The following is a 17,827-nucleotide window of genomic DNA, read 5'->3' as shown; positions in this document are numbered from 1 at the left end:
GCGTAGGCATAAACTCCGGACCATCTCATCGAAAACGCATTCCCCCACGAATCTTTTTGGGGAAGCCAACTTGCGTAGAACTGGCATTTCTTGTTCTCGAGAGTGGCAAATAGATCTAAGTTCGGTTTGCCCCATAATAGAAAAAGGCTGTTGAGAGTTTTCTGGTCTAGTTCCCACTCGTGATAAGGAATCACTGTCCTGCTCAGGGTGTCTGCTAGAATATTGGTTTGTCCTGGCACATGCTCCGCCTTGAGTGAAATATTGCGCTTTATGGCCCATGTCCAAATTTGTTGGGCTAGCTGCGAAAGTTGTAGGGATCTTGTGCCTCCTTGCTTGTTTAGATAAAACATGCTGGTTGTATTGTCTGTCCTGATTAAGACGCTTGAACTCTGTATCTTTGGTAAGAAAGCTTTCAGAGCTAAGTGTATTGACTTGAGTTCCAGATAATTGATGTGAAGCTGACGTTCTTTCTGATTCCAGATTCCGCTGATTTGCAGGTCCTGGCAATGTGCCCCCCATCCTGCAAGAGAGGCATCCGTTGTTACTATGTAACTTGGTGTTTGGAGAAGAAAAGACAGTCCGTTTGACAAATTGGTTAGATTCGCCCACCACCTCATGATGTTCTTCATTGGAGGCGTTATGCGAATCTTGTCTTCGAAGGAACCGTTGACCTGGGTCCATTGTATGTCTAATTGTTCTTGTAGGGGTCGCATATGGAGCCTGCAATCTGGGACTAGCGGAATGCATGAAGATATCATTCCGAGCAATGATTTGTAGATGCGGACTGAAACGAACCTTCTTCTGGAGAGCCTTTGAAACAAGGTTAACTTTTGTTTCCGCTCGTGAGATGGGTAGGCTTTGTTGCGGACTGTGTCCAGAATTGCCCCCAAGAAATTCAATTCCTGTTTGGGGTAGAGTTGAGATTTCTGATAATTGACTACGAACCCTAGGTTGTGTAGCAATTGAAGGCAATGGAAAATATGATTTTTCACTTGCGATTTTGAGGGTGCCTTTATAAGCCAGTCGTCCAGGTAAGGGAAGACCTGGATCTCTGACTGGCGGAGATGTGCTGCTACCGGAGCTAACATTTTTGTGAAGATTCTGGGGGCTGATTTGAGGCCGAATGGCAGAACTCAGAATTGAAGGTGCATACTTCCCACTCTGAACCTTAGGAATTTGCGATGGTTGCGATATCTGGGGATATGAAAATAGGCATCCTGGAGGTCTAGGGATGCCATGCGATCTCCGGGATTTAACAGACGCAGGACATCCTGTAGAGTTACCATCCTGAACGATTGCTTCTTCAGAATCTTGTTCAGGGCTCTCAAGTCCAGAATGGGGCGCCAGTCTCCTGAGGATTTCTTTACAAGGAAAAACCGGGAGTAGAATCCCCTGTTCTTTTGAAATAAAGGGACTGGTTCCACTGCTCCTTTTCTCAACATTATTCTTACTTCCCTGAGGAGTTGGTTCAACCTCGGAGGCGGTGGGCCCGATGGAGGAACAGTTGGTGGTGTTTGAGTGAATTCCAGAGTATGACCTCTGGCCACTACATCGAGTACCCATCTGTCCGATGTGATCGCCTTCCAGTTGGGGAAATAGGAAGTGATGCGACCTCCGACCCTCGATGTTGGTTGGTGGGGAAGCGTTGAGATGATCAGCGAGTCATTGTTTCCTGCCTGTATCTCTTCCCCGGGCAGCTCCTCGTCCTCTAGCTGGGTGTTTGTAAGCTGCGGCCGGAGGCAATCGATAATGCTGCTGTTGCTGATGGTATTGCTGTCGTGATCCTGTGGAGGAAGATGGATATTGTGACCTGTATTGCTGGTATCCACCTCGAAAGGAGTAATTACCTCTACCCCTTGCTCCACGAAAAGGTTGTTTTTTATATTGCAGGGTACCTAGGGATTTTGCCGTATCGGTATCCGTCTTGATAGCCTGCAACATGTCGTCGACGTGTTTGCCAAACAAACTCTCTCCATCGAAAGGCATGTCAAGAACACGAGTCTGGACTTCTGGTCTGAAAGAAGTCACCTTTACCCATCCTTGTCTGCGCAGGACTGCTGCGCCAGCTAATTGTCTAAAGCCAGTGAGAGAAATGTCTATTGCGCTGTCTATTATTTCTGCGGAGACCCTTTCTCCCTCCTGCAAGACCTTCTTTGCTTCCACCTTGACGTCTTCCGGCAGTAAATCTAAAAAAGCAGACATGTCTGCCCACATCTGGCGATCGTACCTTCCCAAGATGGCGAGGGAATTAGCCGCCTTAACGGTGACTGCGGCCACAGAGGAGAATTTCTTGCCAATATTGTCTAATCTCCTTCCTTCTTTATCCGGGGGAGACGCAATAGGTGTGGAGGGGTTTTTGGAACGTCGCTGAGCCGCCTGTGATATCACAGAGTCAGGTTTCGGCTGTGAGACTAGACAGGCCGGAGAATCATCTGGGGCCTTATATTTTTTCTCTAGTCTTGGCATTTGTGAAGGCACTGTTGCTGGGTTTTTCATTGCCTTCAAACCCTCCTGCCATAAGAAATCGACAATGGGTATGGCTCGTACAGATCTTTTTGATGGCTCTTTAAAGTCGTACAAAAAACATTCGGTTTCATGAGAAACAATTGCAAGGCCAAAACGTTTCGCCGCTCGCTCTATCAGATTATGGAAACCTCCTATGTCCTCTGGAGGAGAATCTACTGGACCTGCTGGTGGTGGAGATGGTGTGGGGACGAGGTAATCATCCCATTCACTATTCGCCGAAACTCTTAGCTCACTCTCTTCCCTTTCGTCGTCCGATGAGGGGCAAGTTTCCTGGGTTTGGCTAATTACAGGTATAGTAGCCTGTGGCGTTACGGAAAGGCTAGTAATATGAGCTTGCTGAGGTGTCTGGTAGCTCTCAGGTCTAGGTGGCGTGGACTGAGTTGACGGTGGAAACCTTCTATAGTAGTCCTTCAACATAAATTGAAGATCTGTTACTAATGTGCTAGGCATAGCGAGGGGCGATGGTTGTTGTGTCTGTGGATAAGATGTTGAGGCATAACTAGGCTGATACTGTTGATCCTCTTCCTCGTCAAACTCTTGGCATTTTACATTGAGTTGTGGCGGGCTACTAGCTGCCCCAAACATTCCGTCGTTCTGCGAGTATGTGTCGTCGTCCTCATTCTCTAAAAGATGTTGTGGTGGGAATGGCAACACTTTACTTGGTGAGGTATGCATCGGAAGAATATCAGACGCCTTGTCCCCTATATTAATAATTGAAAGGGGTAAGAATCTGGAGGAATCGTCCTGATGGTACGAGGAATGGTGAGGCGAAGTATCCAGGAAGGTGGATGGTTTGTATATTGTTAATGCTGTAGATGATATGATCGTCGACGGTTCACTCGTCGGCGGTTCCCTCGTCGACGGCTCTCTATTGGCCCGTTCTGTCGTCGACGGTTCTGTCGTCGACGGTTCCTTCGTCGACGGGTCTCTCGTCGACGGGTCTCCCGTCGTCGTCTTTACTAACGGGTCCTTTGTCAGCGAATGCTCCGTCGACGGTCTCTTTTTCGACGGGTACTTTATCGACGACGGTCGTGTAGGTGCCGTCGTCGGCAGTGCCTTCTTGAACCTCATTGAGAGGTGTTTCGTAGACGGGAGTGCCCTGGTTGATTGGTGAACCCAGGAGGCCTCCGCTGTCGACTATGTGGTTGCCGACGAAGCGTTCTTAAAAAAAATTGCCGTAATTATCGTCGTCGATGACAACGGCGACGACGTCATAATCATCGGTGAGGCTGGCGTTGTGAACGTCGACGATACCGTAGTCGCTGTTACCGTCGACACAGTCGTCGACGGGGTGGTCGTCGACGGATGTTTTTTCACCGAAAAGAGTTGTTCTGGCTCTTTTTGTGGTGACAGAGATGGCTTTTTTGAGGTACTTTTGTGGTGTAAAGGCGTAGTAGGTTCCGAATTAACCTTTTTTGGCCCATGTTTAAATGTCTCTGAATGAAAAACATCCTTTTTCGTCCCAATAGAGACTTGTCTTGTCTTCTTGAGCACCTTCCTTGGTGGTTCATCCGACCCTCTGCTTCTCTTGATGATGCCTCGGTGTCATCTGAGGAAGGATGCTCTAAGGCTTTCTGTTTTTGTAGCCATAAGAGAAGTCTACCCTCCCGGTCTTTGAGGGTTTTTTGACTAAAGGTGCGACAGATTTTGCAGTCTCTCACCTTGTGGTCTGGATGAAGGCAATAAATACACTTCTTGTGGGGGTCATCAACATGCAGTCTCTTCTTCCCACAGGTGTCACAATCTCTGAACAGACCCTTTTTTGCCTTTTCAGACATAGTGGAGCTGTAGCAATGTTTCCTGAGAGAAAAAAACTAATCTTCAATCAGAAAATAGGAAAAAACTGAGCAGAGCTCAGGGAGACTCCCTTCACACGACGTGCGGTAGAAAATCTGAGGGAATTCAGCCTCTGTTGGGACTGTTTGGGAGGGGCTGAATACTGATTGGTTGAGACTGAAGTTTGGGTCTTTTCACAAAACAAAGTGGATAGACTGTAAAATACCTTATGAGGCCTACTGGGGCCTACTGGTTTTACTTTTACTGACTTACTGCTTTATCTATTTAAACTTACCGTGAGGCTCCCACCTCGACGACGGGGATGATTCAAGCATGTGAATCTATGAAAGATGCAATACTGGAGAACAGAAAGTATAGTGAATATACTCCTGATCCCTGTTGGGATATAGGTACTATCTCTATGGCTTCTTTGAGTAGTAGTGGTTATACCTCCTCTTTCAGTAGAGTGAGATGGCCCTGAGAGTCTGTGACCAAGGGGGAATGATTGGTGGAGTAGAAATGAGTTCTAGACAATATCCATGTTGGTAAATAGACCGAACCGCTGGTCTGTGGTGATGATGTGCCACTGTAGATAGAAATTTACCAGTCTTCCTCCTACACAAGATGTGTGCGCTGTGGGAATGGTGAGTAAGTCACTGTTTATTTGAGGTAGAGGAACCTCTGGAAGCGGATGGTTTGCATCTTACTCTATTGTTGGATCCTCTATAGGAAACTCTGAATGATCCTCTTGTGTAGAACTGTGAGGTCTGTTTTTGCTGAGAAGTTGATGTTTCTGTGACTGATGGCTTGAACCCACCTCTAAACTGTGGCCTATGAAAATTTCCTCTGGTGGGTGTGGTGTATAATGCATCCATCACCTTAGCCCTTTCAGAATCTTTCTTAAGTTTCTCTATAGTTGCGTCAAATTTTGGGCCGAATAGATGTTCCTTGTCAAAGAGCATATTTAAGACACCTTGCTGTATCTCAGGTTTGAACCCTGAACATCTTAACCAAGCATGTTTTCTGATGACTACACTGGTGTTGACTCCTCTAGCTGTGGTACCAACCGCATCTGTAGCGCATCTAATAGCTTTATTAGATAATGCTTGCCCTTCTGTGAATATTTGTTGTCCCCGCTTCTGATGCTCTGTTGGAAGATTCTGCAACAGTTCTTCCACCTCATCTCAGTGGGCCCTATCATATCTAGCTAAGAGAGCTTGTGAATTGGCTATCCCCCAGTGACTTGCAGCTTGTGAAGCTACCCTTTTACCTGCTGCATCTAGCTTTTTGCTCTCCTTATCTGGAGGAGGAGCATCTCCTGTTGACCGACTGTTCGCCCTTTTCCTTGCTGCTCTAACCACTGGTGGTAACTGAGTTGTGATAAAAACTGGTTCAGAGGGTGCAGGTTTATATTTTTTATCCACACTAGGAATGATAATTCTGGCCTTCACCGATTCTTTGAAAATGTCAGATGAATGTCTGAGCATTCCTGGGACCATTGGAAGATATTGATATTCCTTGTGCGTAGATGTTAATGTGCTAAAAGGAAATTCTTCTCTATATGATCTGTAAGCATCTGCACATTATGGTAAGCAGCTACTCAGGCTATGACCTGGTTATATGCAGTAGTGTCGTCTGGTGGAGACGGTCTAGCAGGATACAAGTCTGGATCAAATTTAAAGAATAGGATCAGGATCATATAGATCCCATGGATGGGTCACCAAGATCATCCCTGTGTGGTGATGCTGAGGATGTCTGTTGTGAAGCTATGTCTCATATGTGGGTGATGGTGTGGAAGGAAGAACAGGAGAATGTGGTGGTGAAGACTGGTTTGCTGAAATAGCCCTTTCTCTCTCCTTGTCTTTTGAGACCTTCTTTGGTGGAGGTCCAGCATTTAAGGTCTCCTGAAAAGCTAATTTCCTTTTAGTAGTCACTGGAGGAGAAGCACTTCTCCTTCCTGTGTCTTTTTGAATATGCAATTTATGCTGTTTAGAACCAGAGGTATGGCGTGGCTGTCAGCATCGGGTCTTGTTTAGAGTCAGAGTCTCTGATGGAAAATGCCATAGCCTGTCCTACTTCCGCCTGCGCGTGTTTCTCACCAAAAATATAAGGTGTGTCTTCTGTGGACTTGGATGCCATTTCCTGACGACGAGCTCTTCAATCCTGGAGAGTCTTCTTAAATTCAAACGATCTGCAGGCGTCTCAAATCTCTTCTTGGTGATCGAGAGATAAACAGTGATTACAGCCCAAATGCTGGTTGGTGTATGGGAATTTAGTCACCGAGGACAGAATCGAAACGGAGTTTGTTCCACCAGTCCAACATTGAAGTAGGCCCTAAAAGGGCAAGGCCCATCTGAAGGGCAAAAAAAAACAACAACAAAAAAAAAAAAATCTATCCAAACTTTCTAAATCGGATCGATTATAGATAATCCGACAGGCGGACAGAAAACAATCTAACAAAAGACTTGATGCCCATGCGCAGTACCACAGAGAGGAGGAGTCTCTCGATCTCGTAACTCAAAAACCTTCTTTGAAGATAAACAACTTGTAACACTCGGAGCCCAACACTGGAAGCGGACTTATGCAAAGCATGTGTATCTACAGCTACACATACCATCGAACAGGAATGTTCCCTCCATTAAAAAAGGAAATAAGCCAAAGTAAGAGATTTATTTCTCCATTACTCTGTAATAGGTTCTCATTACAGTTATGTTCAATACGTATTAGTTAATTTTTTTACTTTCACTTGTTAAAAAAAAAAGTTAAAATAGCATTGTCCTTTGGTCCTGTGCAGTTAGCGGTTACCTTGTACCGCCACTAACCACCTATCTACCTGGGCCAACAATCCCCTTTGTGTATTTGTATCACAGAACTCAAAGTTACTTTCTTCTAATCTCAGTTCTACATTACTCTCCCTGAATAATGATCCTTGAGTGCAGTCAGAAGGCCTGCGTGTTCCCACCTAGAATCCACTGCAATTCATCAGGACCGTACCAAGTGTGTTCCTAATCTAGTTTGTGAGAGCCCTATGCTGTCCTGGTAGTGCTCACCCCAAGTGTTGTCTATAAAAAAAAACATTCTCCATTTAGAAAAACAATTTTATTACTTGCATGTAATCTTGGTATCTTCTGTGACCCCTATGATGCAGGGAATTACAGGCACTGCTTAACACCCCCCCACCCACAAAAACGGTTGGAACAAAACTAATCCCTCCGGGGAAGCTGCACCATGGGGACATATTTCCTTTTTGTGGATCAGTTACCACGGCAATTCGGGGAGGATGGTACATGATCAATGGTTTGCAAGAGCAACTGTGGTCACAAACCATGGATACATTCCACTGCAGGATTTGTGACCACAAAGTACCTTTGTACACGAGGAACTAATAGTATTGTTTTGTCAAACTAGTGGTATTAGATTGGTAAGACTTAGCTACAACCACCATCTAATGGAAAGGCTCACAAAGGAATTCACATTCAATCTGTCCTCTGAAGCACTGATGACTCTGTCCTAAATAATCACCCTCTCTCCCTAACAAGCTCCTGAAAATCATCTTCCTTATCCATGGAGAGGGATTCAGTAAATTGCTTCATAGTGTCCCACAGAGAATGGTCACAACAGAGGAGGGCAGCAGAATATAGAGCTCTTAATATGAAGACTTGTCAGTCCTCCTTGCCTCCTGCTATAGGTCTCAGAAGGAGCTGAAGATGTTGAATCCTGGGCCCAGTACGTCACTGTGGTCATAGCCACAACAAGTAAATCTGCACGAAGATTTGCCAGAATGAATTCGTAAAACAATAGTAAATCCTTCTCTGTTCTTTTTTCACAGCACGTATGGTCACATGTGTGCATAACATATCAGGCAAAGGATTCAGAAGTGATCCACCAAAACAATGTGAGCAGATTGTTTTGTTTGCAGTATCTAAACAAAATACTGACGTTTAAACTGTAGGAGTGTATGTTTCTATGTTCAGTTTCTTTGCCACTCTTCTGGAAACCTTCTGGAAAGACACATCAAAATACAGAGGTGAGGTCTTACAAGGGACGGAGTAAGGTGAACAAGCAGAGTGGGCTCTCATATAACCTACAAGTCTAAATCGTAGGAGTTGGTGAAATGCGTAGACACAGGGTCTTCAACCTTTTCTGTAGTAAGAGCTACTTCTGATGAGTTAAAATCATCCTGAGCTACCGAAGGCTAAACAACTTGCGCATTATTACTAGACACCCCCACATCCTCACCTTCCTTGACTTTAAGCCTAATGTCCATAGAGCCAGAGACTATGGTTTGAACAAAATACTTTGACTAGGGGCACTATGACAGGGCTGCCATGTGTGTCAGTGAGAGCATGGTCTTTGGGGATGTATGAACATGTGTGTATGTGGATGGGCTATGGGTAACTGAGAGCCTGTGTCGTATGTATTTTGTCACGCAGGACATACCTTTCGCCATATATGTAACCGTTACATGTATAACAAACCTGCAACAATTTTTTTTAAATGGGAGAAATTGAAGGTGCAAAAATGTTCATAATGTAGAACATTTTTCTGCACTCTAAATTTCTCCCATCTACAAAATTACTGTATTTTTCAGTTATGAGTATGACAGTGCAAGAGGCCTGCTGTTTGCAAATGCAACACTTTGAAAACAAATTGAGAAAATTAAAATAAAAACTTAATCATTAAGGTAACTTTTCATTTTATTTTTTTCTGATTTAAAAGCAATGAGAAACATTTTGTTCGCATGCTCCAATTTTGAGTTGAAAAGGACTTTTAGTTAATATTTGAATACTTCAGTTCTTGACCTCTGCTTTGGGTAATACATTAGACTCCAGCACTGCTCCTCATCAGTCCCTGCTATCTGCAGCCTAATGATAATAATAATGTAAAATAAACACAACCCTCCCTTAACTTTAAAAGGAAAAATGTGACCCTGTGCTTGTTTAACAAGCATTGGCATAGCCAACATCTCGCTTTTGGGACCTTGTAAGTATTTATCCATGCAGCACATTATCCTGGGTGCTACAACATCTACTGTCTTTAATGTGGAAGCTTTGGCACTAATAGGCACATCATAGCACTGCATTGAGAAGTATTTATTTAAAGAAATGTTTTTAAGAAACAGTTGCATGCAAATTAAGGTAGCTGGGTTGACTGACAGTACCAGCATAAGGTTTAAAAACTGGATTTGCACACAATTTATTTCATTTGGCTCAGACTTGAAGGTTACTGTACCAACACCAGATAGTCTGGTACAAAAGGGACAGCTCACTGGAAGATATCAAGGAGTATGTAGGTAGAGAAAGGATGACTTCTAGTGTGGAAGGCATCAGTCAGATGGGGAAGATCAATGCGTAGGAGGTGTAAGTAAGGTGGGTGTTGACAGTGCTAAAGCATAGTAAAGAGTTTGCAGTTAGGCAGCATTCGTATAGGAATTCAGCAGAATCCTGGTGTCACCTTCCTCCGTGGCCAAACTGAAGGCCCTTGCTCACCATGTGTTAATGACCAGGAGCAAAGATACTGAAACTGTACTACAGGCTGCCATGAGAGCGTAGACAAGACTCTGCAGCAAACACACCTTGAAGACTTCTGTGTTTCAGATGCAGAAACCGTAAACTTTAGGTTTCATGTGACACCTCAGCCTGGAAGACTGGCATGAGCGAGTCAGACACAAAAGAAAGTCCAGTTCACTAAGCCACCAGGCACCAGCACTGAAAGAAAAAAGCACCGCCAGCGCTCGAAGTGGGAAACTGGAGGCAATATTGTGTCTAATATCACAGGCTGCAGAAAGAAATCAAAGACGGAGTCAAAGCAGTCTGTTCCGATACACTGCGACAAATCTTTGACAAAACAGTAAGTCCAGGCCTGTTCATGCAAACCAAAACGTCTGCCAGCTGCTGAGCCTCACTTCTCAGACTGTCCTCACGCTCAACAAGCACACCCACCAGACAAAGAACCCTAGGGGAGATTTTGTGGCGTAACTGCCAAGAGTTGCCGACTTTGGAGCTTGGAAACCAGGTTTGACTCTCAGCGCTGGCTCAACATACTCTGATTCTGTGCAAAATCACTAAATCTCCCCGTGCCTGCCAAAAATCAATGTGTCCTTGTGCAATGTAACCGGTGCTCATGTAAAGCACTCCAATACCTTTGGGTTAAAGTTGCACTATATAGAACTGCAAAGAAAATAAATAAATAAATAAGAATCCCATCCAACAGCTTGCAGCCTTTGACAGGCGCAGACACTGCAAAGAAACAGAAACAAACCGCGAGATGCCCAAAAACAAGGAAGAGGAAGAAACAACATATCGTCATGGAGCGCGGAGAGGCAAATGAGAAAATTAATGCGCCCACACTACGGTATATGGCAGATTGTGCATCAGGGTCAGTCTCCAAGGCGGTAACAAAACAGCCTCAAGGTGGAACAAACGTGATGCATTTACCTAAGCAACCAAAGGCATTTTGAAAGGCTGGCCAAGGAATGTGATGGGCATGGTGAAAGCCCACAGAAGTAGATTAGAACATGTGGAGAGAGTGCACGCACGCTGCGTAAGCTCAACCTAAAAATGAACTCTAGGCTGTGAGCTAGTCTGAATGGGTCTCGGAGCTACTGGTAGCCTGCAATCGAGTGGTTGGAGGCACCTGGCATAGACAGAGAAGAAATGTTCCTTCCAGGTCTAAGTGATAAGGAGGGAGACCCATCAAATGCCTGAAATGTTCAGAAGCAAACAGTAACCAACAAACTTAGCCCAAGACGAAAATAATTTTTATGCTTTGAGAAAACATTTGTAGGAAAATATCCTCTTTCTTGGCATGGTTACCCCCTTTTTCTGCCTGATGTCAGTGTGTTTGACGGTGTTCACTGGGATCCTGCTAACCAGGACCCCAGTGATTATGCTCTCTCTCTCCCCCAAACTCTGTATTTCATCCCACATTTGACATACTGATGCCCACGTGCAAGTCCCTAGTATATGGTACCTAGGTACTCACGGCATTGGGGTACCAGGGGATCCCTATGGGCTGCAGCATGTATTATGCCACCCATAGGGAACCTATACAAACTGTTTGGCTGGCCTGCCAGTGCTTCACACATCTTGTTTTGGAGGGTGGTGGCGAATAGGGTTAGGTATGTCCCCTCTCCCCCCCCCACCCCAAAAGGAGTGGGAACAGGAAGGGTATAGTCACCCTCAGGGTCTGTAACCATTGGCTACTGCCTTCTGACCCCTGTAACACCCCTAAATTTAGTATTTAGGGGCACCCCTGAACCTTGCTCTTCAGATTCCTGGTGACCTAAAAAAGAAGGACTGAAGAGCCGCACCAGCAGTGAAGACTCCAGATGACAAATGACTTGGCCCCAGCCCTACTGGCTTGTCTGCAGCTTCAAGACTACTGCTACAAGAAAACAACTCATCCTGCAGGCCCACATACCTCTACAAACCCCCAGAGAACTACCTGCCTTCTCTAAAGACAAAGATCTCCTGAGGACAGCGGCCCTGTCCACAAAGAAAACTCCAACTAGGACTCCAGAACCCTCCGGATCCACGAGTCCTGCCCTCTCTGCACCCAAAGCCCACAACCAGAGACCGGTGGCCCACCTGACCAGAGAAAGTCCCCAGGAGATTCCGTCCTCAAGTTTCCCATGCGTTGACCCCTCCTAACTACCACAATGACGCCTGCAGCCTGAATCCAGAAGACCACCCTGACCGCGCCAGGATCTGGTGAAGATACCCGACGTCTAAAAGGTACACCAGCAGCCCCCCTGGCCTTGGGGAACCCAGTTGACAGTCCATCGAAGTCTAGAGGAGCCTCAGCTTACCTGTCCAGCCGTTGGGTCTTCAGCCAAGACCCCTGGAGCCTGCAGCCTCTTTGTGAACCCGGAGTTTTCCACTGAAATGTTCTGGGCGCCCGATGGTGTGTTTGCACCCTGCACCCAGTCGCCCCTGTGCCACTGAGGGTGTGTGTTTAGTGTTCACCTGTGGCCCCCGGTGCTGATCTAAAACCCTGAGGGTCCGTGCCCTGGGATCGCATGTACTTACCTGCAAACCGTTCACTTCTGAGTGCCCCCAGTCTCCATAGGATTCCATTGGGCACTCAACACCAACTTTGACCTCTGCACCCAGCCGGCCCTGTGTTGCTGGTTGTACACCCTAGGTGTCTTCCTAAACCTTGCCCTGTGGACACTTTAACCCCTGAAGACTGGGACCGTACGTCGAGTACTTACCTGTAAAGCTGTGCATGTACTCCTCCCCACCCCAGAACTGCATTGCCTTCAATGAAAATTGCACTGTCTACTTTTGATATTGAAAAGTATTACTTCCCTTAAAACTGTTTTATCTGTGAATTCCAAACAAAGTGCTTTTGATACCTGAAAGTGATAAATTCTTGAAACTGTACTTACATGCAACAAAGATACCTTTGGTTCTATAGATAAAGTAACAACAAATATTTTTTGATACATAAACATTTGCCAGGAGTTAGTCACTGAGTGTGTGCCTCATTTCTTGACAGTGTGTGCAACAAATGCTTAGCGCTTCCCTCTGATAAGGCTACCTGCTCAACCACACTACCACAAAAGAGAGCATTAGTATTATCTACTTTAGCCTCTGTAAAGCCTCTGGGGATCCACTGGAGTCTGTGCACACTATCTTACTTTGGTATAGTACATACAGAGCCAGCTTCCTACAGACACAAGATATCTGAGGTAGCCATCTTTGTGATGGCATGCCTAGGGATTCTGGGACAGGGTTATGCCCACTTCCCACAGGAAGTTGTCATATAGGGGGTGTACTGACTACAAGGGTTAGTAGCCCATTGGTTACTACCCTACACACCACTAATGCCCGTAAATTCAGTGATGGACTTGGCACCAACCCTGCCAGCCAACTTCAATAGTCATGCCAAAGCCACCTCTTCCTCCAGCTGCTGAAAATTCCAAAAGCCCCGGAAAACTAAAAGCCCTCACTCCAGTACCAGGGAACTCCCTTGGAGTAGCGGAGCTGCATCCCTGCACCTTTGCAGGAGCCCAATCAACAATAAAGTGTACTCCGGACCATTAGAAACAGACACCGGACAGTACCAATGCAACTGTGCCCCCTAGCCTGAGCTGAAGTGGACCGACTATGCCAGCATGGTCCCTAGCCTCACCACAGACGAAGTCCACTGTGGGTTCTCCCACTTCCACCTTCACACCAAAGCCTGCTGCCTCTTTGTGCATACCCCATTCAACCACGATTGCCTCCGGGGACAGCAATTTGACTGTCCTCTTCACCTCTGCACCCGGACGCCACAGACTGAGGAGAAGAGGACCACTGGTGTTCCTGCGTCCTCCAGACTTGTGAGACTTGAGCCCTCTTGTTGGTTCAGCCGGACCGATTCCCTAGCCAACATCTGCAGCTTATTTCTGTGGGCCCTCTCTAATGCGACCGCCACCAGTGACTGAAACCCAACAGTCCAAGACCCACCTGCACCCAGATCCCTGGACAGAGTAGAGGACCCATTGGTGCTTTTTCTTTCTTCACACAAGCAAAACCACTGAAAAGCTGATCACATAAGTGATTTCAAAAGGTGAGAAATCTGTAGGTAGTTGTATCCATTAAATCTGAACAACATACACCTATAAACCCTTTATTCAAGCTAGGTTGTCTAAACTAAAAGGCTATTCACTTGGACAAATTTTGGCACAGAAGATGGTTATTACAAGTTCCCTGCAAATTTCACAGACAGTCCGTCATTCGGCATGAGACTTGTCTTTTATAAAGGAAAACAAATGGCAGATTAGCCTCTACAGGACAAAGTGAGGCTTGTTTTTTTTCCAAACATTTGAAGGCGCATTTGTTTAATTTTTATTTATTTCACTAGTTATTGGTCTACTTTTTTACCTATTAAAAATGTTCTATACTTTCATACTATAATACTATGTCATTAAGTGCTTTGATGCGGATTGCCTGCTTTTGTTTACACCATGAAAAACAAACCAATATTATGGGTAAATTGTGGTAAGGATGCGTACGTAACATTCCCTGCACAGGTATAGCAGTACAAATGGTAACACTTACTGGAATGCACACATACAGAGCATTTTCTGCAGGTGACTAGGATGCTGGTGCCATCTTCCTCCAGATATGGGGTGGTGAGGTTCAGTTCCGTGCTCCACCCTGTCGTTGTGAAGCACATCTCTGGGATCAGGGGCTTGGTGCGGATGCAGACTTCACTGACGCTAGGGTCACTTTTGATGTTTTGACCAGCACACTCAGTCTAAGGACAAAGCACAGGCTTTCACACAAGAGAACAACTCCGCCCTGAAATTCTATCTAGTTTTGGAGGGAACCAACACCAAAAAGGACATAAAAGGCCTATTTACAAACTGTAATTTGGAATACATTTAGTAGTACTACAACAGAATTACTAAAGTACTACAAAATGCTATTCACAAACCTCTATGTTTCTAAGGGAAAATCCTCACACATCCAAGTGTACTAATTAGTATCAAATGTGGGGGAGACCAGGGGCGCGGTTGAAAAGAAAACAAGTTACTTACCTGTAACTAGTTATCCGGTATTGGTATCTTTCATAAATTCACATGCTTGAATCATTCCTGAAGTGCGAGTCCCACAGTATCCTAAAAAGCTGTAAGTAAAAATTTCCATAGGCTATAATGCTAGCAAAACTTAAACATATAGCCTATCCATGTCCTTTTATAAAAAAGAACCAAACCTGACATGACCAATCATGCGCCAGCACCCTCTAGAATATTCCCCAAAGAGTCTCATTCCCTCAGACTTTCTAGCACTAGAGTGAAGAGAATGTATTGGAAAGGTAATGTGAGCCTCAAAGGGGAGGAGGGTGGGTCGCATGTGAATTTATGAAAGATACCAATACTGGATAACTGTAGTTACAGGTAAGTAACTTGTTTTCTTATCCAGTATTAGATCTTTCATAAACTCAGATGCTTGAATCTGAATAGCCAGCAGTACTTATAATAATTGTTATGCCCACGGTGGGTGCCAACATTTCAGCTTATCTTATATATACATTAATACCTAGCAAGCAATAATTGCGCAGGAGTTAGAAGCAATTGTATATCGAATTAAACATATACATTCAATAAAGGCTCACCTTAAGGAATAGATGACGGAGGACCGTCTGTCCTACGACTGAATCTGCTCTTTGTGTCAACTCCAAACAGTAATTCTGAGTGAAAGGATGTGTAGTCTTCCACGTTGCAGCTTGACATATCTTGTCCAAGGTGATGCCCTAAAACAGAGCAACTGAGGTTGAAATTGCTCTTGTAGAGTGTGCCTTAGGCCTGCTGGTTAGTGGTTTTCCAGCCTTTGTATGGCAAAACTGAAGGGTGGATGCAATCCACCGAGCTATCATTGCTTTAGTAACTCCTGTACGACCTTGTATATAGGAAACTAGTAGCTGGTCTGTTTACAGTCTTGTTTAGTACGCTGAAGGTAGAATTTCAAGCATCGTTTGATATCCAGTGTGTGGAGAGTCCTTTCGGCCACAGTTGATGGATTCAGGAAGAAAGTTCTCAATATCACTGGTTCGTTTAGGTGAAAAGATGAAGGCACCTTAGGGATGTATCTTGGATTTGTTCTGAGAATAAAGTCAGCTGAAAAAGTGAGGTAGGGTTCCTTGGAGGTAAAGGCCTGTACATCATGGACTCTCCTAGTGGATGTAAGTGCAAGGAGGGTTGCCACTTTCAATGTGAGATATTTCAGATCCACTCTGTGTATGGGCTCGAACTGAGCTTTCATTAAATTGTGAAAGGACAATATTTAGATGCCATTGAGGAGGAGGTGATGCACAGGAGGAAAAGTGCGAAACAGACCCTTCATAAATTGTTTTATAAGCCAGGATGAACCAAGGGAGGGTGCACTTGCAAAGCGTCTGTATGATGACATAGCCGCCAGATGAACCTTTCATGAGGCATGTCTGAGTCCAGTTTTAGATAGAGCAAGGAGGTAGGATATAATTTGCTCTGGCAAGACCTTTAACTGATGCATATTGTTTTGTTGGCACTGGATACATAACCTCCTCTACTTGAGCCTGTAAGTCGTGTGTACTGTCAGCTCGTGCTCTGGAACTCATGGAATTCAGGAGCCATGCATGCAATAGGAGAGAGGCTGGATCTGGATGAAATATCTGACCTTGACTCTTCGTTAGAAGGTTGTGCTTGCTGGGAAGTCATATGGGATTGGCCACCGACAGGAGAAAGCGCTCCATGTACCAATACTGTCTGGGCCACTTGGGTGCTACGAGTATGTACTTGCAACCCTGATTTCATCTTCTTGAGAAGTCTGGGGATCACTGGGAAGAGGGGAAAAGCATATGCAAAGATCCCATACCATCGCATCGAAAGAGCATTCCCCCACGACCCTGGGAGAGGGTATCGACTGACGTAAAATTGGCATTTGGTGTTCTCGTTGGTCGCAAACAGATCTAAGGGTGGCCATCCCCAGCACTGAAAGCTGTCCAGTTCCCTCTGACTGAGCTCTCATTTGTGGCAGCTGTCGTCCGTTCTGCAGAGGGAGTCCGCCAGGGCGTTGTTGATATCTGGAAGGTGTTCCACTCTCAGAGAAATCTTGTGAAGAGTGAGCCATTCCCAGAGAGATTGTGCTTCTCTTGAGAGGGACAGAGATTGAGTTCCTCCCTATTTGTTGACGTAGTACATGCTTGTTGTGTTGTCTGCACAGACCATCACTGAGGATCCTGAAATCCACGGGAGGAACGCTTTGAGCGTAAGAGTTTTCGTCTTTAACTCTAACAGATTTATGTGCATTTCTTCTGCGAGCTTGACCATTTTCCCTGAATGCACGTCTTGCAAATGACATCCCCAGCCTTCCAATGAAGCATCTGTTGTGATAATTAGATCTGCCATTGGAGATAGGAAAGTCAAGCCATGAGAGATATGGCTGATTTGGGACCACCATCGCAGGGTCTCCACCACCCAGTGTAGTATTGATTAAATCCTCAAAGGATCCTTGAGATTGGGTCCATTGCAGTTGCAATTCCTCCTGTAATGGCCTAATTTTCAACATTGCTAGGTGGACCAAGGTGATTGATGAGGAAATCATTCCTAGGGGAGACTTGAACGATCGCACTGAAAGGACTTTCTTTTTGAAACAGTGGTAGCCATGTTGGGTAGCCTCTGTTGCCGTGCCATTGAAAGATAATCCTTGCTTATGAGGGTGTTGAGTTCCGCACCCAAAAAATACTATTTTGAGTGTCAGAAGAATAACAGATTTTTTGAAGTTTATCGTTAGACCTAGTGTAGGAAGCTGGCTCTGTATATACTGTATCAAAATGAGATATAGTATACCTCCAAGAGGCTTGTCAGAGGCAATAATAGATAATACTAATGCTCCATTTGTGGTAGTGTGGTCGAGCAGTTAGGCTTATCAGAGGGTAGTGTTAAGCATTTGTTGTACACACACAGGCAATAAGTGAAAACACACACTCAATGACTTAACTCCAGACCAATAGGTTTTTATATAGAAAAATATTTTGTTAATTTATTTATAGA

At 45.1% G+C, this 17,827-nt stretch overlaps 1 protein-coding gene across 1 annotated transcript in view; it reads right to left on the bottom strand.

Moving 5' to 3' along the window:
* KDM4A (lysine demethylase 4A) overlaps window positions 1–17,827 on the bottom strand; it is a 460,608-nt gene that overhangs the window by 108,570 nt on the left and 334,211 nt on the right. Inside the window, exon 15 of the mRNA XM_069227816.1 lies at window positions 14,352–14,550. Coding sequence (XP_069083917.1) covers window positions 14,352–14,550 — 199 coding nt within the window. The remainder of the gene's footprint in view (window positions 1–14,351; window positions 14,551–17,827) is intronic.

The sequence above is a fragment of the Pleurodeles waltl genome, chromosome 4_1 (assembly GCF_031143425.1).
Source record: "Pleurodeles waltl isolate 20211129_DDA chromosome 4_1, aPleWal1.hap1.20221129, whole genome shotgun sequence".
Classification (NCBI taxonomy): domain Eukaryota; kingdom Metazoa; phylum Chordata; class Amphibia; order Caudata; family Salamandridae; genus Pleurodeles; species Pleurodeles waltl.
This window is presented reverse-complemented; position numbering and strand designations above follow the sequence as displayed.